Here is a 23,192-nt window from a genome sequence, read left to right as displayed (position 1 = left end):
TAGACTGATGATGCAGTGGTGCAAGTGCAATGGGTTGCAGCGAAACTATGGTGTCTTAGGTGCACCAACTCCAACCCTGCTCTGCTCTCCATGAACTTTGTATTACAAACATGAGCTTGTAAGCACAAGCAACTTTCAAGAGAGATCCAAAATGTTCCTGTGCGTGGCATGGGATGGTGAAGGAAGATGCTTGCCCCTCTCGGTTCAGACTCAGGGCGTGCAGTGAGGGTCAACAGTTCTACCTGGCAATGGCAAAGTGTAGGAGCTCAGCACGTCTCACCCCACAAACCTTGAAACCACAAGCAAGGACCCTTGAAACCAGATCAAAAATACACATTTTTCTTTGTTTTCATCTTTATGATGACTTTGCCATGCACACAAAGATGCTGTTTCAGGTATTTTGCTAAAACCACAAGAGAAAGCACAGTTGTTCTAGCTGTTTTTCAAGTAGATAAAATACTGAGATTCTCAATCAGCCAACAAAGTGAGCTGGAGCATTATGAAAAACACTGTACCATGAGGTGGCTGATAAAATTACAAATGCTGGCAATACTTGAAACTACGACCACTTCCACTCCGGCACCTTGGGTTGAACAAACCCTGCTGGCCCTGAGCTAATCCCTGTGCACAGTGGGGAGCTGAGAGCATGCACTGAACACTGAGAAAAAGGAGAAAAAATTGGGAAAAATGGCTTCATTAGTATCTGAAATTCAGCAGGGAAAGGCAAACGTTGGAAAAGTGGTTGGACTCATTAAAACTGCCGATATAAAAATTGCCCAGCATAACTAAATGTGGTCCAAAGTCCCATCTTTTAGTTAAAATCACAATTCTGATTCTCAGCCTTATCATCTCTCCTTCCCACTCATTTTTTCATGTTTCCTTTCCTTTACAAATAAATGCTTATTTGTTTACCAGCTCCACAACTGCTGGAAAATAGCTAGGAAAAAAAGGGGTAATTCAAGGAATTATTATTGCTCTCAAAGTTTTGTCTTCACCCTCTTCTGTTTTCAGCAGACAGCAGTTTGTTTGCTTTGAAGACGATGTTTACAGCATCTCAATGAGCATGCGGTCCATCGGTTTTTATCTCGCATTAGCCAAAGGTTCAGCCGGGGTTTTGAAGATATGCAACAGTTCCCCCCCTCCCCAGTTTATCTTTCTGCCGAGCTGTTTGGGAAATGTTAGTTAAGCCCAAGCCACATGCTCTGAGGTAAGTTCTCACAAACAGTTCACAGATTCTTCGCAAAAAACCCATGAGATTATTTTAAACCCAACAACAACAAAGAAAAAAAATATCAATTAGGGGGAAACATAAACAGGCAGTAGTCCAGAAATTCACTCCTGGGGTATTTAGCTCATAAGCATGGCATGAAGCAGGGCTGCAAATTAAATGTATATTCACCTTTCCTATTTTTGCTATTCTTTAGTGAAGAACATAATGTGAAAATTAAAGCAAGAAAAGCGGAGTTAGGATTGATCAGGAAGGACCTATCATGGCCCAATTCCAGCCCTTCCTCTGCCGTGGTCTCCTTGATGATCCTGCTCTCTGCCAGGGATACGTGGTCAGGGAATGGCTGCAACTTCACTTGGGCTTTCCTTGCCCCATCTTCCTACCTGCAGAGTTGGGACACGCTTCCCTACCTCAAAAGGCGATGGTGAGGATGACTATGTCACTGTCAATGCTCAGGTATTTGGCTAATGAGGAATAGTCTTACCTACCCATGATGAAACCGCGACTATATCCTACCCCCAGACTTGGGCAGGCACCCTCTGCCTGCACGCTGCCCTCCTGGACCTCATCTGACGTGACTTGGCTGAACAAGTAGAATTCAGGAGCTCCCCCTTGTCCACTGAGGGACCATATTCTCCCCCTCATCCATCCAGGGACCACGTGCTCCACCTCGTCCACTGAGATGCCATGCGCTCCACCTCATCCATCCAAGTACCACACGCTCCACTGCTCCATCGAGGCAACATGTGCTCCACCTCGTCCATCCAGGCACCATGTGCTCCACTGCTCCATCGAGGCACCAAGAGATAACCAGTCCCAAGGGCCACAGTTCAACCTCTGCCTGTGATATGAGGGCTGGGGAGGTCCACAACCTGCCCACCAAATCCAGGCATGGCCCTGTGCAGCAGATCTGCTGGTGCTCTGGGAACCAGAGTCCAAGTCCGTGCCCACAGGGGGTTGTCAGCCACCTGCATTAGTGCAACGATCCGAAGGCAGGAGGATCAGAAAGATGTCACTGTTCCTCTGCATGTTCCTGATCACAACTATGTTTCTAGGATGCTGGAGGAGGGCTCTGGAGCTTCGCCGGGGTGCAGGCACCACCTTTCTGCTGCTGACCCCTGCATGCTGGGACAGGAGGAGATCAAGGAGCCCAGTTTGCTCTCCCTAGCCTGGCATGGGCACTGAACTGCTGCTGAAGGCAGACAGTAAGGGTTGCACTGCAAGGACCGTGCTGCCTGGGGTCCTGCCATCGATGTCCTCACCCACCGATGACATTTTGCATGTATTTCTCAAAGGCTGCTTCGCCCCATGCGAGCACCAGGCACCCCAAAGCAGCGGGGTGGTTGCTTCAGCAAAAGCACAGCCTTTCCCAAACCTCTCTGACCCCCATGTGGGCCCTGACGGCACTGTAAGAAAAAATGGTGCAAACGCTTCGAGACCTCCAGGGAAATCACAACCCTGAAGTACCGGCACTTGCGTGACCATAAACCTGAACCCAACCAATTGCATCCATCATTTGCAATCTCATTCATATTTACTTAAAATATTTTAATGTACACATGCTATACCCATTAAATTAGCACTCCCACATTGAAATTATTATTTATTTAACTATTTATAACCGCTCCTCCCTGCCACATGCATCTGCCCAAATCCCACCATGGGCACCATCCCATCCCTCTCCACCAGCTTCCCACACGGTTCAAGCCAGCTGATGAACGTGGATGAGGGAATCAAAAAAAGGAGCACAAAGCAGACAACAGGGCAGGTGAGCTGAGACTCACACGCTTCTCGGTTTAACCTGTAATCATCCCCCGGAGGCTGGGGCTGTCTGCGAGAAAAACTTCCCTTTGCTCTCCAGCCGGTTTCCCCCGTATCGGGCGAAGCCGGGCAATGAAAGCAGCAGTTCCTGCTGGAAAGCAGACAAAGAGTCTGCTTGATTTCCTAAGAGAGAAGGCTGCATGCCAGAATCTGCCCGGCCAGTCATATAATACCCAGCCTCGGTTGCGAAAGGCTTCTCACTTTTGTTTCTGGTGCTGGACTAGCAGCTTTGCAGACTGGTGGAAGATATTGGGCTCCTCCTCTTCCAAATTTCTGTGTCCTGCTGAGAGATGGAGCACTGGGCAAGGTCCTCTGCGAGGCCAGCGTGCCCGGGGCGGCTCTGGGTGCTAAATATTTTTGTAAGCAACCCAAAATAAATTGTAAGATCTGCTCTTGGAAGTGCTGCGTGTAGTGGGGGAGCTGCAGTGCCTTGCAGGGTGGCTCCTGAGTGCAACTGGTTTCTGTGGCACGCTACTGGGACCAGTCTCCCCTGGCCTCCGTGGCCCCAAAACCTGCTCTTTACATCTTTGCAGAGGCAAGCATCACAAGCCCCACGGGGTGGGCATGCAACAGCAGCTGATGGGGCAAAGAAGCCCCAAAACTGCAGCTGTGCTTCATCACAGAACCAGCTTGGTCCTCCTGAACGGCAATGGATGCACATGCATGCGGTGCAGACCGTGAGGAGCAAACCAGAGAGCTAAGCTGATGGGATTCACATATCCACAAATATTTGGGTTTATTATCTGCTTTCTGAGATCATCTGGGCTGCTGAGAAGCTAAAGTGCTTACTTGGTATTCTCAGGGGTGCCCACGCCACGAGCAGGACCGGAGAACCTGCCCCACCGTCCCTTATCACCAAACCACGCAGGTTTAATCGTGTTCTTCAGCAATTCTCCCCGAGAGGTGGAGTGGGAGCTGCCCAACGCATACATTACCCTTTCCAGCTGCAACGATATTTCTCCTGCGAGGCACGGTACTAATTATTGTGTATGATATCGCTTGCAAAATGACATATAAGCAACGTTTGCCACAAACTACCTCTTAGCATGCAGTGTTTTCTGATGCTTTGGTGATGACTCCAGCGTGAAAGCACAGAAAGCTTGAAAATATCCACCCAGAGCCACGAAGACGTTGGGATATCTTTGAGACCCAGCGAAAGCAGGACTGACCGCAGCCCATGTGCCGCTTGCCCCGGCGCCCCGACGGGCATCTCGGGTTCATCCATCCAGGTGGCAACACACATGGACATCCAGACAGCCTCGGGCGTGAAGCTCCAGCCTCGCAACCGCTCTGCGGTCCCTGCCCACAGGTATGCTTTTCATCTAACGCGTGGGTCACGAGGAGGTGCCTGCTGGTATTCCCCCCGGGGAACGTGGACCACGACCGCAGAGGAACCAAGGTGTTGCAAACGCATCATCCAGGTGTAGCAACCAGCTCACTGGTGTAAAACGAGGCAACGGGTGAAAACGGAGACACATTTCGGTTAGGGAGAAGGAAAGAACCAGCTACTTGTGCCACTTGGAATTTAAGCAGAATGAACGTACTGTACTTGAAAGGGTGCAGGAAAGATGGTGTTTCCCAGTCCTGTTTTTAACCAGAGGAGCCCTTGGGAAAGGCTGTGGTGGACTTTGTCCTCAACAAGATGGATCTGTTCCAGCTCTGCGGTTGGGATCGTCATGGAGACCTCCTTATAAGGGGGCTTATAAGAAAGATGGGGCCAGACTTTTCAGTCCCTGCTCATGGCAGGGGGGTTGGACTAGATGACCTTTAAAGGTCCCTTCCAACCCAAACCATTCGATGACTCTATGGTTCTATGATCATCCCCTACAACTGGGAGTGCTGTTAAGGCGCAGGGTATGCTGCCCCGCTGACACAGCTCTGCAGGCACTCTTGGTGGTCTAATGGACCACAGTTGGGGAACTCCTGCCCCCAAAACCTCCTGGAAGCCTCGCAGTCTGCTAGATGGGTCCTCCTGGGAGCACAAGCCAGTTCTGCTGCACTTCACAGGCTCTCCGCAGAAAGACATCAATAGCAATTTTCTGCTTTTCCAGCGGCCCCTTATCGACCTACTGTCGCAAGTCTTTAAGGAAGATGCCTGAGATAAGATCCATGGGACTGCTTGGCTGCTCTGCATGGGGAGAGTCACGCACTTCTCTGAGCTACGAGCAATTGCTACAACTCCACTTTTCTTATTGTCACACAGCATGGGGTTGTGAAAACAGCCAAGACTGGGGAAAATGCAAAGTACAAATGAGGGTGTGGGGGATGAGTAATTACAAAACATTCCACCAGCAAGGCCAGTTTCAGGATTTCTACAATCTGCTCCCATTAGAAGTATCAGCTTCTCGACCCAGGACATCAGAAGGTCAGCTGGGCTGATCCTGCACCCACCAACAAGCTGTGCCAGGTGCCACCTTCTCTAAAGGGGTACCAAGTCCCTCTGTGGGCATACCCTGGGAGCTAGGGAAGTCAGGTGAGACATTTCCCTAGAGAAGAAACAGGTGAGCACTTGGAAAGAGAAACCCTTTAGAAGTCGTAAGCGTCATAAGTCAGAAGCCCATAAGAAGGCATAAGCGGTATCTTCTCTGCTCACCCATTTGATGCTAAGGTTGCCCAAACACAAAGTTTTAGGGAAAACCTTTCCCTTACAGAGCTGCCTGTGCTGATCTCTGCACAAGGCACAGATTCTGCTGTCCTCCAAAACGTTATTTGCCAGGCTCCGAAAACGCAGCTGAGCTTGGCGAGGCAGGCTGCGTCGGGCTGCATCCACTAGCAATGGTGCTTCTCTCCACACCACACGGCCTTCTGCTTACGCCTCTCTGGGGATCTGGTGAAGTCTTCAAGCCCACTGAAGATACACAAGGTGCCACCAGCCCATGCATCTCATGGAGGGGGTCCCTCTTCCCAGTTCCCTGACTGGGGTGGCCTGGTCTCAGCCCGGGTAAGAACATGCTGACAGCAACTCACGCTGCTCCATTAGGGACAGGCCACCAGCATGGGTCACTGCTGGTCCCACAAGCAGCTGCCCAGAGGAGACGGCACAGGGGGGAAGGAGCTCTGGGCTGGAGCTGCTTGCACCGGCACGGCTGTGTCCATAGGAGGCACTTTCCCTAACGTATTTTGGACAACTTGAAGGAGTTTGTTTGGTGGCAGCTACTCCTTTCGCAGTGACGTGCTGCTCTCTGCTGAGGAGGAGACTTCTGTTCTCCTGTTACTCAACCAGGACTTCCTGGGAGGATGGTAAGAAGAGATTAGTTTGTTTATTGCATCGAGTAAACCAAAATGTTGGTTATCCTCCTTGTCAGGCTCCTGAGGAACTGAGAGATACTTAACAGCAAATTGAATTAAGGCCAGAGGAACAAACCCCTGTACTCAATCGTGGGAAACTCCTCCTACTCCTTTCCACTGTAGACAAGGGAAACCATGAAACATGACTCTCTCTCCCCCAATCTGGAACAGCAGAAGGGATTCCTACGAAGATGGAAACCATTACGAGGCAATTACTGGAGACAATGATGAAGAAAATCTGGTCACTCATCAACCGAGACGCTGCAATCCAACAGTAGCCTGGTGGTTACACGTCTCCTGGCTGGAGGTGGCCCTTCAGGACCCAAAGGTGGGTGAGACAGACGGACAGAGCCACCCAGTCTGCGCGCACAGGGAGACCGAGCCACCCAGATGGCTGGCTTCATCCTGCCCGGCCGAAGACATAATAACCCTGGGAGAAGAGGATGTGATCTCATCCCAAGGGTCCTGGGGAAACACAAAACATGGAAAGAAACAGTGGCAAGACCATTGCGCTTGATTGCAACGGGCTCCACCCTGGCTCGCCGGACGCTCTCCGCTTTCCTGGCTCGGCAGAGGGAGAGAGCGCATGGCGGCAGACGCAAATAGTTGTGTTTACATCCCATTGAAAGGGTTTTTGGGAACTAACAATGCCTGGTACGGAGGGTGAAGGAGAAAAACAAAGCCACGCGAGGAGGAGGGACCATCCTGTGAGATGGTATCTAGCTTCATTTCTTTATCTGCCCTAATTGCTTCCTCTGCCTTCTCCATGGGTCCCAGAGAAACTAGGGTGGCATTTCCCCTCCCCTATTTAAAATATGCCATTATGGTTTTAATGCTGGGACTAAACGAGTCCTGTAGCTTTCCAAGAATATATGTTCCTCCACACAAAATACTCAGCAGAGCAGCTGGGCTCAAAGGCATCGCGCAGCCCTTCTCATTTTGGTCTGTCCTCATCCGCTCCCAAATAACAACCGATCTCCTTCACCTTAATTCTGCCCTTTAACCGAAACAATGCCAATTAAAGGGAATTTTTTTTCCCCATACAAGCTGCATTCACAGGAGGGTTTTTGCCAGCGCAGCTACAGGGGGTCTGTGTGAGCTGGAGCTTTTTACATGGCTATTTATTTATTTATTGCACAGCAGGCGTGGAGGCATGGGGACATCCATCCCTGCTGGGAGCATGGTCCTACAGACAGACACGCGCCTGTCCCTCCTCTTTGCAGATCCCTGCTCCTGCGCGCTACCTCCTCCCACGGCTCTGAAGGTCCACATCGCCCCACGCATCAGTGTACCCTGCTTGCTCTAAATCCCACTTTTCTCCCAGCTCTTCCAGGTCTTCAGACCTCTCTTCTGGATTCCCACAACATTTCCCCACTTGTTTGCTCTCCCCATTTCTCCTTCCTTCCTGTGTCCCGGACCCCCAGTCTCCTCTTTCTTCCTCCTTCCCTGGCATCCCTTCCTTCCCATGCCTGCATCCCTCACCCCTCTTCCATCCTTTCCCCCTACAAACCACTTCCCAGTTTATCCCAGTCCCGCCGGACTGAAGACCAAACCACTGATTTTTGCAGAACCAGATGGGGGGACCAGAAGAGGACTTTTATGAGGAAATAGGTCCCCTTCTTCATAGAGGACTTACTTTCTCCGGTCAGATCTGGCCTCATGGAGCTACCTGAGTGGAAGGGTGGTGCGGGGTCAGGATCTGGCCCCCTTGGTGCCTTTGCTCATTCAATAAAGGAAGAATTCTGTCTCATTCTCTAACTAGGAGAATAATCTTAAAAATCCTAGCATCTCATTATACTGCCAAAGACCCTTTTTTGACTCAAAAGGCTGATGCTTTTTAAAAAGTGAGAGTGATTAAAAAAATAAAAAAACCACGTTAAAAAGATACAATTTTCTTTTCCAAACAGCACCACCCTCCTCGCTCATCTGACTGCAGCCGGGAAGGTTTTCCTCTCTCTTCCTCTGAAGGAGACAGTGAAAAGGCAGTGCCCTCTTGAAGTTTAGACGTTAATTACCGTGTTAGAATATTTTGCTAAATTACACAGCATGGCCCCAGGAGATAACAGGCACTAAGAGAAGGGAGGGGAGTGGATACCCGTCTACATGCTGCACCGCAGACTCAGACGTGGGGGAAAGGCAATTAGACGGGGAGTATTTATCCTCCCTGCACCACCACCCCGAGGCTTTCAGTTAGCAGCGTGTACCAAGGCAGGGAAGCGATGGGAGCGTGCCAAGATTTTAAACGATGCTGAAATGGGACTGTCTCTGCCAACCAGACTGGAGGTAGGAGACAACTCCTGCAGAGGAGCAACTGTCCTGCCTGCTGCCAGCCTGCCGGGTCTGCTCCCCGCTGACTCTGTGGGGCTGATTCACCGCTCCCGGGTGCTGCCCTCAGTCCCCAAGGTTGGTAATAAGACCATAAAAGCATCTGTCGTGGGTCAGGTCAAAGCCCACATCTCCCTTATGGGTGGTGATGCTCAGGGTGATACCGCCAGGGTACCCAGCCAGCCCCAGCAGCAATAACCCCCTCAGGCTGCAGGGACCTCCGTGAATTAGTCCTGCAGCCACAGCCTCCTGCACGAAGCAGTTCTGCAGTTTAATTAGTCTCTCTGTGATGGGGTTTCTCCAAACCTGCCCCAACAGCCCCGTCCGATGCACCCATGGGTGCTGAGAGTGGGACAGTGCTGCAGCAAGGCTGCTCCCTGTCATCCCTGGAATCCAATCCCCTTGTATCCAAGCCAGGACATCATGGGTGGATAACCAGATGGGTAAAAAGCCTGGTTGGATAGTTGGGCTCAACAGGTTCCCAACTCTGCCTGGAGGCCAGTGATGAGGAGTACCGAGGCATCTATCCCAGGACCTGCCTTGTTCAGCATCCTTATCCATGACCTGGAGGAGGTGAGAGGCACGGTCTTGTGAAGTCGGTAGATGACACCAAGTTGGGGGACTACTCAATGTGCTCAAGGAGCTGCCATCCAGAGGGATCTCAGTGGGCTGGAGGACAGAGTCAAGAGGAACCTTAAACTTTCAACAAGAAACAAGCCCTGCGCAGGAGAAGAGCACAGGGAAATAGGTGAGGAGTGGGATAGGGTTATTATGGGGGGTGAGGGGGGGCAGAGCCCAGCCTGTGTTGCTTGCCCTTGTGGGACCCCAGTCGGCAACGTGCCTTGAGGGGACCACAGTGACTTCGTCACCTGGCATCTTCTTGAGCTTTAGGTCCCGCAAGCCAGTTTTTCCACCTCCTCGCTATGCTGCCGTAGGCAACTGCTCAGGTTACCTGGCTGTAAAGCAAGGTCTGACTACTGAATGGCGTCATAAAAATAAACAAATGCATCCAAAGCAGCACTCGACACCAACCACCTTGGCTGGAAGCAGCTCCTCCTGGCAGAGGGCTGGCAGGAAGGTGGCAGCTCCCAGGCCCAGAGGCACCTCCTGGGTTGGCGTCCCAACAACATCCGCTGAGGATGAGATTGAGACACAAGAGGAGCCAAACTTCCCGACACCACTCATCTGTCCTGGCTTCTGCAGAACACAACCATGGCTCCAAGCTGGCTACGATCCTTCCTTCCCCACAGACCTCAGCCATCACCAAGAGCTGGGCCAGGTCCCTCAGGACCCAGTCCTAATGCTTCTCCTCCCCAGCAGCACTGGGGGACGAAGCGGGGAGGGCAGCGAGCTGGGCCAACCCTGTTGACACAGACGCAGCCATGGGCAGCACAGAGCTGGATGAAGAACAGCCAGCTCCAACCATGCTTAGGAAAGAGCTAGGAAATGCAAAAGTAGTGATAATCAGTGAACAATAGATTGCAAATAATATTATTTATTATCTCTATGTCTTCAGTAGCCATGGGGCACTTGTTGCACCAGGCACAGGGCTCTGGAGCGCTCCTGCCCCACTGATGGTTCAACTGACATTTACCAGTCCCTGGTCTTAACCCATTTTTTACATTTCGCTGACTCTGCTGAAGGCCACAAAGAAGAAGAAATAAGGCCAGGCTGCAAGAACCAAAGTCCCTTGGTTGTTCTCCCGGTTTTAGTTGCTTTTGAGGGACGTGCAATGTGAAGTATTGTTGGAGCGGGGCTGAACATGGTCCTTGGTGTTTGGGCATGGGGCAGAGGCTTTGGGGCAGCAAGAATGTCAGCACATTCAGTCCCCACCATCCTGGAGGGGCAGAAGAAGACCTACAGGGACACATTTGGTGTGGTTTTGTGAAATAAAGTGAGGCCAGAGTTGAGAGCACATGGGCTGTAGGGCTAGGAGAAGACAGTGGGACATCCCTCTTGCTTAGACCATCAAGCACGGGAGTGAGGACAACTTCCTAAAACTGCTAAAAGTGTTTTCATCGAGCCAGATAAAGACTCATGGAAAAACGTGGTGCTGGAAGATGCCACCACTGGTCCCACGTGAGGACAGCCAGGGCTGGAAGCAGGCAAGGGCCAAGCCTGCGGTGCCCTGGCTGCAGCACAACCATCCCTGGGGAAAGCCTTTCCCTGGGAACAACGCCCTCTTCCAGCTCGCCCTCGATTCCCCAAAGCTCCGAGGGAAGAATAGGAGGAAAGCTCTTTCTTTTATTTCTATTTCTATTTAACTTCTCTGCTTTGTTATTCTTTTCCCAGGCTCCCCAGATCTGATGGCTGCAATAGTGCTCTGGTTCTCATCTGCAAAAGGCTCTCCTCTGGTCACCATAAAAATCCCTCCTTTCCCCCAACTGTCCTCAATGCTGACCTTCAGGCTGAGCTTGGGTATCCACTTCCCTTCTCCAACCTAAACTACGCACTATTCCAAGCAGAAAAATGCGTTTTGATCTAAAGCACCGTCCAAACTCACCGTACGCCATCTAACCATTTTAATGAGAGCTGGACCCACCTTTTTCTTCTCTTGGCAAACCATCTCTGCCTAAAATCCCAATGTTGACCCCACCAGACCTTGTTGTGAAGACACTCTCTGCCCGCATAAATCTCAACCCAAACCCTCAGAATGGTTCTGGAAATTAAGCTTTTTGATTCTTTGGGGATCCAGCTCCTGGGAGAGGCAGTCACCATGTCAGACATGGTGGTAGACCCTTCCTTCTCTCCCCACCCTGTTTTCCAGCAGGCAGCTCAGGCGATGGATGCAGAGGAGGATGCAGCAGACCCCTCCGACATGGGGTCTCGGCGTGGACCACGTTTGTGCCAAGGAGCACAGCCACTCCCTTGGTTCCCGAAATGCTGCCCAGGCGAGGCGGCAGCTCTGACCCAAATTTCCTTTGCCGTGTTTAATCACCCATTCCCGTGGCTGACATCAAAACGCAGCGGTCTGCCTGCTTCCCTGAGGACGGTGATGAACGCTGGTTCGATTAACCAGCAAACCCCAGCATTTATCACTCCAGCCTCGCCTGAAATGAACTTCTCTTTTGATTTTTTTTTCCCAGCCCACAAAACCAACCCATCCACACCGCTCAATAAATAACACCGGCATTGCCACCCGATGCCCCAGCCACGTCCCCAGCTCCTCCTCACCAGGCTACCCAGCACTGATGTCCTCACTGCCATCCTCGCTTTCTCCCTCCCAGCCCAGCTCCACAGCTAATGATGGTGTTAATAAGCTTTTATTTAGGGGGAAAGGAAAGGAGCTGGAGAGAGGAAGCTTTGCAGGGGGAAGGGAAGAGACATTCCTGCCTCAGTCATCAGGCAACTTTCCCCTTCCTCTTGCTCACTCCCTCGCTGACCTTTGGCTGAGTCTGCCAAAGCTATAAAGGAAAAGGGAAAAAGGAAAAAAAAGAGACAGAAACTAAAAAGCAAGAGGAGCTGAAAGGACAGGCAGAGGGAGAGATGTTATCTTGCCTCTGATAATGATTTATCGTCAAAGGCTGGGTGGATGGAGGCAGAGAGAGCTAAGCAGCACGGAGGGGCTTTGCTGGGGGATGCCCAAGGGGAAGGAATTAGGGGTGAGGGGCTAAGATTGTACACAGGGACGTACGTGATGACCAGCAGGAACGGGAAAAAAACCCATGATGAGCGCTACTGCACCTTGTGAACCTGTCCTGAGGCAAGTGGATGTCCCAAACCTTATAGGCCATGGTGACACCCCCTGCTGCCCTGGGACACCAGTCCCTGTGCTTCATGAAGCTCACCAAGGGATGAGCACTCTGCACAATTAAGGGAATTTCCACCATCTCATGGAGCACCTGGCAGGGCCATCCTGTGCAAATGTCCCTGTCCTCTCCTTGATGCAGCTGAAAGAACCCATCACCACCTCCTCGGCTGCATCTACAGCCTGCCTTTGGCTCTGGCAACCATCTCAGAGCCTGGCACCTATCACTGCTGATAAATAGGTGGTCCTGTTCCCCTGAGTTGGTCCTTTGCATCAGGATTAGCTGACAGCGGCAAAAAACTGCGGCAAGACGAAAACCCATCCCAGCGCCATGGAAGTGGAATGGTGTGAGTCAAGGTCACAGCCCTGCAGAATGAGCAGTCACAAATCAACCATTTTGGGGGAGGAGAGCTGGAAGACTCAGGCTCACCCATGTCAGCTAAGCTAAGTCTTCTTCTCTGACAAACAACATCACGGGGACACTGTCCTGCTAAGGAACAGAGAGATGTATTTTTAAGAAGCAAATTTATGCATGATGTCTTGATATAATTAGCAAAGGCTTTTCATGGAGCCGCCCTGTAGCAAAAAATATCCCTGATACATCAAATTCACGTCCTTCCACGCACCTCTAGATTGCCACCATGTCCCCACATACTGGCAAGGTGACAAGAGGGACCACGACGGCACAGCAAGGACAGACAGGAGTGGGCAGGGAAAAATCCTGGCAGAATCAGGGCTGGGTTGTGTCACGACTGTGATGGGAAGCGAAGGGGAACAGGGACTTTGCTAGATGCCAAGATCTTCCCCATAAGGTGACACATACTGCTGTGGGCAGAGGTTTGGGGGAAGTTAGGCTATTCTTAGCACCCCTCTCCCACCTCCTCCTCTGGATATGTGTGCCTCGTCACGATGCCTGGACTCTTTCTCACTGCTACAGTCACCGTCTGTGAACCCTACCCACAATGTTACTGTGAAGACAAAATGTTTATGATGTGTTTGCATTCAGAGAAAACTTCCCATGCGTGTAAAAAAGTCATCACCGGCAGTTTCTTTATCCTTCCCTTGCCCAAGGTCTAGCAGAGAACTGATTTTACAGTGAGTTAGTTATGGCCTCACAGAAGCACTAATGACAATTTGAGATTCATAGCTCCAACCCCGGGCAACAAGGCAGATTTTTCTGAGAAAGTCTTCTACAGACAGCAGCAGGAGACAAAACCATCTTTAAAACAGGATGGGGGAAAGCCCTCTCCTGCTCTGTTGAACATGAACATTTGAGTTGTCTTTTGTTTGTCCTCACCGAGGCTTCTGGCACCACACCGAACCATGGGGAGCTCAGGAGCCCAGGCTCTGAAACGAGCTCATCAGAAGCTCAGGTTCCGAAATGTCCCCAACCCCGGTGACAGGGCTGGGTTTCTGCTGCACTAGGTGGGGAGTAAGGACATATGGGACCTCACCTCTCTCCCTCCTTCCTCCCCTCAGTCTATCTCATCTATTCAGGTGGCTTCACCTGCTTTTAAGAAGCTTTTTAAGACCCTTCAATGGGGATTTTTGCAAGGTTGGGATTTGCAAACTCAAACGTTGGGTTTGCAATCCCAGCTGTTGGGCTTTGCAAACCCTTGGACAAAGGGGTCTTGCTTGGAGCACGTGCTTTTAATTAGCAGAAACACAATATGCAGGAAAAGCCAAGCATCCCTGCAGATGTAGGTACGTTTGGGGTGAGAAGCGTTGATGCTGGCAAAGCAAACCTCCAGGAATCGTAAAGCAAACATCTACAATTCACGGGCACCTCAGCAGTGCAACACAACGGCTTGGCCCGCAGATGGAGAAGGATGAACTGAAGGCATTTACCTCCCTGAGGCAGGTATAAATGGGGCAGACAAGGACTCGAAAGGGCTCTCCGGTGCTGCTCCTCATGGTGCCGAAGACTTCGCAGAGAAAGGTGATGAACCCCAGCCAGCGCTCCACGTCCCGCTGCTGCAACTCCTCCCGCATGGTGAAATCCTTCTGCAAGAGGGACAGAGACAACAGGCTGCATCAGCAAAACCGCATCGCCATGGGAGAGGCAACGGCTGTCTAGAGAGAGAATTAGGAGGAAATTGAAACTCAGGGTGGGGGGAGGAAGACAGACAGACTGACTCTTTAGTAACAGCGGGGAGATTACTCAACGCACGCGGAGTGGCTGGAATTTCAACACAGCAAAGCCACCAGAAAGCAGGTACTGTAGAAATATCACCAACCCCTGCAATAACTGTCACGGCTTGCGCTAGAGACGGCATCCCCCATGCCCTGCCCTCCCCCTCAGACAGGCACGGGGACTCTTTTCCATATTCACAACCAAGACTGAATAAAAGCAGCAACAAAGAAGTTAAATGAAATGCAGGGGAAACGCAATGAATGCTGGTGGCCATGCTGGGGCTTGGTGGTCCAGGTGGACCTGCCCAGCCCATTCATTCCAGTATCTTCGGCAGACCCAGTGTCTGGTCGGGGGCATCCTAATGGCCTGGCTGCTCCCTGGGGTCTCATGAAATTACGGCAGAGACTGGCTCCCTGCCCGACCAGAAGATCAGGGCAGCCTGGGCTTGGCATTAAAAGGTCACCCTGCTCCTGAGCTGATGGTTGCCATGACCAAGGATTATCCGAATGACGTGATTTATGGAGCAACATCAGGAGGAAGCGTGCAGGGAGATAGCTGCCTCCCCATCAGTCCTCCAGCTGGGGAGAAAAAAAGGGATTTGCCCGAAAGCAGGATATGAAAAGGGATGTGTGTGTTGGGAGTGTGTGGCAAAGAGCAAGGGGCAACACAGAAAAGCAAATAAAAACCTTTCTAGAGGGTGGCACAAGAGAGTGCATCGCACTCAGAGCCAAGAGGGTTTCCCTGGGCTCTCAGCAGTGCCGCAGAGCTTCTTGTAAGTTGTCCCACACGACTTTGCTTGTCTGTCTCCATAGTGACCTTTCCTCAGTATTAAAAATTAAGAGACACTAAGTAGGGGAAAATTAAAGAACAGGACAAGTTCGTTCTCAACACCATGTGTTCCCAGTGCAGGTTGCACAATATTTGAAATCCAGCAACTAAATAAATTATCTTATATCTTTTTCATCTCAGTTTATTCCTACTGCCTGAGACAAAGGGCTTTGCTGCTGCGAATGCTCCGACCCGCAGCTGCACTCTGCAAAGCCAGGGAGATATAAAAGCCACCACACCAAAGTTTGCTCTCATGCCCTGGACAACACACGGGAGATCTTTCTTTTGAAATGAAGTAAAGCCGCTGCTAAAGAAAGCCAGGCAAAAGCGCGATGATTATTTTCATGACACAACTGTATGCACAGAAGATCCAAGACAGGAGCTATTTATATGTTTCATTACAAAAGGAAAAAAAAATAATATATTTGCATATGCAGGAAAAAGGCTTGTAAAATAACCAAGGCACTTATTAACCAAACAGTGATGACTAATTCCTCTCTACACCCATTTCTATAAGGCAATTGCCCAACTGTGTCTGTGACTCCGAAGTCAACCTGCAGCCAAATCCTGTTGGGTCTTTTCAGACTCTCTGGGGGAGTTTGCAGAGTTCGTCCTTTCATTAGCCAGCCAGTCCCAGGGCAGTGATGGAGGAGAGAGTTATTTGCCAGCTCTGGTTATCACCCCAGGGTTACCAAATTACTCGTTCTGGAGTTTTCACTTGAATGTTAATAAAAAAAAAAAGTCAAAGAGAAATGACCTCCTGACTATTGAGAAATTAAAAAACCAAGCGAGAGCATCCTGTGCCCCTCATCTGCACTGATGGGGACCTCAGCCTCGCTCATCCACAAGGTCACCCACCGGCCACCTCCGCCCTGGGACAAAAAGCACCCTTTGAACCCTGGAGCTCTTCCTTGATGCCCCGAGACCTCTCCATCCCCTGGCACTGAGCTCTCTCCTGCATCTCATGCAGCATCCTACCTGGGTCCTGCCCTTCCCAGGCTGGATGCCCCCCAGCAGCCTGTCCTGCCTGGGAAGGTCCCCACTGATATGCCCCAGGAGCCAGGCCGTATTTTGGGATCCCTGGGACATGCTGGGAAATTCCTAGCAGCTCGGGATAACTACATGGGCTCTGTGGTCCCAGATTACTGGGAAAGAATAAAAGCCACTGCAGAAAACTCTCCTTCTTCCCGTTCCTGCTTCAAACACATTGCCCTGCTCCGCAGCCTTGCAGGAGAGAAAACTGATTCTTCAACATTTTCTCTTAAAAAAAATATTTTCTGTAAAAAAGCCATCAAACCAACCAAACAAACAAAAAATTCCATAAAACAACCACCAAACCAAACCAAACTCATTAGGCCTGGGACAGGAGCTGGGCAGGAAGGGATGCCACCACCCAGCACTCTCTTTTTTCATCCTATGGCACCCAGTGGGTGATGCCATGCAGCAGAGACATCAGTAAACAGAGACATCAGTAAACATTCTGCCCCCAACTCTGCAGCTGAAGAAGACCTTTGAAAAAGAAAAGGGACTGGGGTCCACTGCCAACCCCCCCGAGTCACAAAAAAGCTTGTGCAGACTTTGATGGACCCCCATGAAGGATGAGAGCAAGGGACAGAATGTGGGATGGATGCAGAGGTCACCGTGAACATTATCACCCAGAATGTGATACTGCAGCAGGAACAATTTTGCTCCATTTGCGGCCTCAGGTTGGGCCAAATTTCGCAAAAGATCGTTTCCATGTACTCTGCAGAAGGGGGGAGGTCATACCGATTCCTTTGACAAAGTAGGAAAAGCACCTTGCCAGAGTAGTAATTACGTTTTTTTGGACCATGCCTGCCTACAGGCAAGAGTTGGGCTTGCCAGGAGCTGAACCTCCATGGTAGCCAGACTTGCAGCACCAGGGCTCTCCTGAAGCATCCTGAGATAAGCATCTGCTTCGGCCCCGCAGGGCAGTGCTACACCAGTGTCACGGTGCGCATGAGGAAGGTGGCCCAGGGAGCTTTGTCCTTAAATTTGGCCTTCAGACAGCAGGTTTGACCAGTACCACGGCACACAGAGATGGGCAAGCCTACTCAAATGCCATCCATGCAGAGGTGTCCCACCTCCCTTGGCGTGTCCATGTTCGAGGAGACCACTGTTGTCATCTAGGTAATTTGGTCAAGGGAGTTACGGGTGTGATTCACCTGGTTGCACGTCGGACGTGCTCCCAGCAGGACCCGTGACCCATCACGCCGGGCATGGAGAATTTTGAGAGCAACTCAATCGCTTCTCCAAAGGGTGTGCAACCAAAATGGATGAGCCATACCAACAGCGCGGGAGAGGTGAAGATCTGGCCGGTAGTGAAGAGCAGCTCAGCAGAGAACAAAACCCATGTCCCATGTGCCCGGGGCACATCCGATGGAGCTGTGCCCTGACCTGCAGACCTCCACACCACTGATGAGAAGCCTTGAGGAGGCTGAAGAGCGCTGAAACCAGACGGCCGGGTCACTGCCCTGCCCAGTGAACTTTATTTGCTCTGGAAATGCCTCACGGAGTTATATAAAAATAACCTGTGGATTGGCTTGCCCCATGCTTAGGTGGTGATGTCAGGGCAGTAAGCAAATTATCTTTCATCAGTTTGGCTGTATTTTTAAACACGAATTGTATTACTAATTTGGGGGTGCCCTAGCCTGTAGATAATCTGGGCGCGTTTACTGGATGACCTTCCTTCAGTGCCTATAGTTTAAAATAAAATGTATTTATACCAGGTAGCAGGGCTGACCTCCCTTCTCTGCCTGGTTTGGGAGAAGAGTTCATAGGGAAACCATGCGGCAAGTGGGGCAATGCCAAGGGGACCTCTAAAGAGGTCTTGTGCAGGACAAGTTTGGGGCATAAACCTAAAGGCTAAGCATGTTCATCACGTTGGGCCTCACCACGCGTGATGGGTAGGTCAGGTGTGGCCCGCGTTCATGCATGATGGAGATGGGCCACGGCTCAGCCCACTCTCTGACATTCCCCACTGGACCCTTTCTAAGCTTGGCTGAAGTTCCCACCAGCAATGGAAAGAGAAAAATGCCTTTATCTTGGGAGTCTCCACTCTTGCACCCAAGTGAAAGCCCACTCCTTATCTCAGTGTAGACGCAGCTCATGCAATGCTATCCTTTCTTGGTCCAGACGTGAGACCTCTCCAAGACCAGGACCAAGCTAGATGAGCCAAGAGAACTGGCCACTCCATTGGAGAGGAGAAAAATCCATCCTCTGCCATTTTTGGTGGGCAGCAGAGTCAAGCGGGATGAGAAGCATCATTTTGCCATCGGATCTAAGCCCTTGCTCCAGCCCGGACAGCTGCAGCCGAAAATTCATCCCTTGGGAGTTCGCCACACTTTTTTTAAGACGAGTCCCAAATAACTTTTCCCCAGATCTGGGCCCACCGACTCATGGCTGACTCTGTCAGCAGCAAGTTAGAGGGCAAAAGTTTAGTGTGGGATAAAAATGAGGGTTAATTTAAGCATTGCCACCTTCTGATGGAAAAAAAAAAGACACATTTGGGCTTGTTGCTCTGTAAACACAGGGCTCTTCCTCTGGCAGCTCTGCTGTTTACTCAGTCATTGTCAAGGAGGCAGGAAATACTGAGTCAGAAATACTGCACAAAAAGAAATATATAATGCTTAGATATCAGTGCTAGGCGCTATATAAAAAGCTGAGAGGCTGTGCTAAATACTTGATCTTACTGGCAATGTGCTACAAAAGGTTGGAGCCTTAAATGGCTCTTTGGAAAGGGCCTGAGACAAATAAAACAGGCTGGAGGAGGGAGCTGGCGGGTAGAGGCTGGGACAGCATCCGTCCCTTGTTGCTCCCCTGCAGAAACACACCCTCTGCCTGCTCCCTCCCCAAACTCTCCTAGAAAGGGCTCCAATAAATGACATTTTGCACATGTAACATTGCTGCATTATTCCCTGTTTATAATTTAAATAATACTTGTATTTAAGTCCTGGCTTGGAGGAGGCTGTGGAGCATAGCTTTGCTTTCTGGGGAGTATAACCCAGTGAGATGAGTAGTTTATAGCACCAGCATTCAGAAGAAGCTCAGGAGGTGCTGGAGAAACCTGTGGCAGCACCAGGGAGTGATCAAACACCTTTGCTCATGGATGCTCGGGGTCTCACCAAGTGCCTCTGAAGCAGAGCTACCACCCACAGCTTCATCGGGAAGAACTCACTCCACGTGGACACCACTACACAAGCTCCTTTTCTGTATTAAACCACCGGAGATGGTGGGACACGAGGTGGGACCATCAGCTCTTCCATGGGCTCTGCTCTTCCTCCAACCACTCACAGCAACACTCCCGGCCTCTCTGCCTGCACCTTGCTGACACTCCCTGAGGACCAAACCATACTGAGATCCCACCACACCATCCCTGCCTATGCTACTGCCAGCACAGGGACAATAAGATGAAGCAGAGTAAGATGATGATAGAAAACCTGCTTTGAGCCAACAGTTTCCACACAGGACTGGGAAACAGCGGCACAGGAGACTGAGATTTATTTCTAGTCCTGTTGGGGCTCCCATCACCTCTGTACCCTGATTTCCCAGCTGGTAAACGGGAATGATTTACTCATCTTCCTCTGCAAAGTACTTTGGGGTGTGTGACTGAGACATGCAAATCACGGCAATTATTATTACTCCAACAAAGGAGCTATTGACATTTAAAGCAGATAAAGCCTTTAAATTACAGATGACACTCTGTGCCCAGCCTCGCAAAGGTCCTGGCTTCACCCAGCCATGAGGCATTTCACTCCCACAGATTTTCATCACTCTGTTTCCTCCAAGCTGGATCTGCACCAGATGAACACGCACCAGCTTCTTCTCAGAGTGTTTTGGCCACTTTGGGAAGAGCAGCAAATCCTACCGGTGGCCTTCAGGGTGGACCTGGTTTCATGATGGTCACAGCTCTGTGAACGCTTCTTATCACAGAGGTCTCCAAAATGCATCCCATGGTGAAGGTCCAGGTTACCAGGACTATGACCACCACCCTGCGGGCACCTACCACCCACCAGCCAACCACCAGATGATATAATGCAAGATGACTTGCATTAAATGCCACCGACCAATTCTACAAGAACAACTCACCAAAGATCCTGCAGCCATCGAACAGACACAAATAGTGCTTATTCCTCTCAAAAAGATTTGGGCAGGAAGGGGAAAGTAAGGTCAGAAAACTCCTGGTTCTTCTAAAGGAGATGCTGAGCAAACTCCCAGGATTAGGAACATCCATGAATTTTAAATTCCTCAGGTTTGGGTAACCAAGGCAGCTGATAACCAGAGCCAACAGGAGCTGTGGGTACTTCCCATGTCTCCAAACACGCCGAGGTGACCAAGCAGGTGGTCACTTGAACCTCCTGCCCCCTGGTCTCACCATGACCTCTCCATCTGGCTCCAAATCTGGTGTCTCACGGCTTGAGCCAGCGATGTCTCTGAGGTCCTTGGGGGCTGCAGAAGTGTAAGTAGTTAATTATTGATTTAGTTGAGGTTTAAAGCACGCAGGTGGGGACATAATGATGGATGGGCAAACAGAAAAGCATTGCTGTTAACCTAGCAGTTGCTAGAGATGTCAGAGCACTGTCTCAGTGGAAGCTCTGAGATGACCAGGAGGGTGAAGTAGCATGGTCTGCACACCACAAACAGCAAACACCATTTTGTCCTGATGTAAAAATCTTCTTTAATGACCCTCTGAGTGCAGAGAAGGCAGAGTGAGGAGAAGAGACAGCCCAAAGGAAATCCCCTGGTCTCCTGTTACCTCCTTCTTTTCTGTCGTGGAGGGGAAAACATCAGAATTGAGATGTGGCCATGTCCTGGGAAGACACCATGTCCCACAGGTCAGCAGAGCTTACCGCTGAACTGGAGCAAATCTCATTTCCACCAGTACATATTCACCTCTCCACTGACTTACCAAGGCTTATACCATGTTATTGCAGGACTATTTCTCCAAATAATTTTCAAGTGGGATAATGCACAGATCAGAAATACTCTGGAAAAGGGAGCAGAATGCTCTGGCAGCTCCGGTTGCTTCACCGGAGGATGTTTGCCAGCACCTCCTCCAGCGGTACCCAGGTGACAGAGTTGTCTTCCTTGTTACTTAATTTTTATTGCCGCCTTTCCTATCTAGCACCTTTCTGGATTCCCAAACACGTGCCAGGGTGTCAGCTCAGCTGGATAACAGCAGTTTATCACCACTTTAAAGCCCTGTTATCCCATGAAGCCAGACACAATCACACAGCAAAATGTCACTGCCGGTCCCAGCCAGACCTCCTTTAAAAGAAAGTTAAAAAAAAAAAAAAAGATGGATGCGTGAAAACATGGAGGGTGGGAGAGCACAGGGGGGTCCTGCGGGCAGCCGGCCAGATTCATCATGGGGTGGGTTTTCCCTTTATCTGCCCAGAGATTGAACTGCACAGGCGAGGAGGGAACCGGAGGAGTTAACAGACTCTCAGCCAGAGATATTCATGGCACCCAGAGTTCGTGTAAAGTTTCATACCGGGACCCTTTTCTAAATTCTTTCGGTCATGGGAGAAAACATTGCAACTGTTTAGTCTGCAGGGAGGTGGTGGCTCTGGCCCAGCACTCAACGTCGCTGAGCAAACATGCTGGAAAGCAAACGGGCTGACAATCCTCTTATCTCCTCCGCCTGCTTTTCACCCCGTCTCTCCCACCGCCGTGGCCAAGCATCCGATGGGCATTGGGTACTGGTGCTGGAGCTCCCTGCTGGAAATGCAGCTCTGGGCTCCCTGGGATGGGGGACGAGTGACCACTGAAAGCCAGGACTGGAGGTGAAGTACCACTCTGCTAAAAAATGTTATTTACACAAAAGAGCTCAGAAAAATCTTTCTCAGGGGCTAATATTTACAAATCCTATGAAACCAGGGAGCTTCTGCTATAGCAAATGTTGTATTTGGCTATTTTTTTTTAAATGGATGTAAAGGATACATTAATCTTTTCTGCTCATCCCCTGAAGCATGCAGGTATAGAGCACCCTACAATGCCTCTGAAGCTGCTCATCTGTGCCAGAAAAGCTGAGATTACAGAAAAGAGCTGCAGAAAACAACATTAACCCGTAAAACCCCTCGATCCCTCCAAACTTTCTGTCTCTAAAGGGATGCTCATGATTACCATGGCATATTTTGCATCATATTGGCAGAGCAGCTGACTGTGAGCATAACTGTCTAAGAACCACCGGATGGCATGGGCTGGAATATTAAAGAGATGCAAGGAAACACACCTTACTCTTATTAATGAAGCAGAAATGGAAAGGTACTGTTTTTCCAGCCTGACACCATTTCCTTAGCTGGTGCACACTTTGCTCTCGCTGTCTTTGCTTTCAGTTCCTGCTGCTCCTGGACTGGAGGAGATATTGCTGGGTTTCAGTTCCCAGTGCTGCCAGAGATGCTCCTAGCCCCTTTTATTAAAAAAACCAAAACATATAGAGCAATAGTAATTAAAAAAAAAAAAGTGAAGGAATTTATCACTGGGAGGGGAAAAGAAAGCATTGGTTTTGGATGCTCAGTGAGGGGGGAGAACATGGGGGGGACCCCATGGGTGGCAGCACCGCTGATGAGATGAGAGGACATGCCACGATGGGGTGGCATCATCCAGCCACGCATCATTTGCTCCTGTCCTCAAGACTTGGATGCTGTGTTTCGCACCGGTATCAGCCCCGGCCAGGCACGAGACAGGGACCTGATACAATTCTCATGCATCTCATTCCTCACCCACTGCTTATCCTCTGACGACTCCGCTCCCGGGACTCGTCCCACCAAAGCCACTTCACACCATCATTTTGCATTTGC

The 23,192-nt window shown here is 50.4% G+C and overlaps 1 protein-coding gene across 5 annotated transcripts in view; it reads right to left on the bottom strand.

Annotated features, from left to right (window-relative positions):
* Positions 1-23,192, bottom strand: part of CTIF (cap binding complex dependent translation initiation factor) — a 143,658-nt gene that overhangs the window by 6,996 nt on the left and 113,470 nt on the right. For all 5 annotated transcript variants that reach the window (XM_030004352.2, XM_030004351.2, XM_030004353.2 and 2 more), the window contains one exon: positions 14,259-14,414. In XM_030004352.2, coding sequence (XP_029860212.1) covers positions 14,259-14,414 — 156 coding nt within the window. The remainder of the gene's footprint in view (positions 1-14,258; positions 14,415-23,192) is intronic.

Source organism: Aquila chrysaetos, chromosome Z (genome assembly GCF_900496995.4).
Source record: "Aquila chrysaetos chrysaetos chromosome Z, bAquChr1.4, whole genome shotgun sequence".
NCBI classification, from domain to species: Eukaryota; Metazoa; Chordata; class Aves; order Accipitriformes; family Accipitridae; genus Aquila; species Aquila chrysaetos.
Note: the sequence above shows the minus strand (reverse complement) of the source record. Positions and strands in the feature narration are given on the sequence as shown.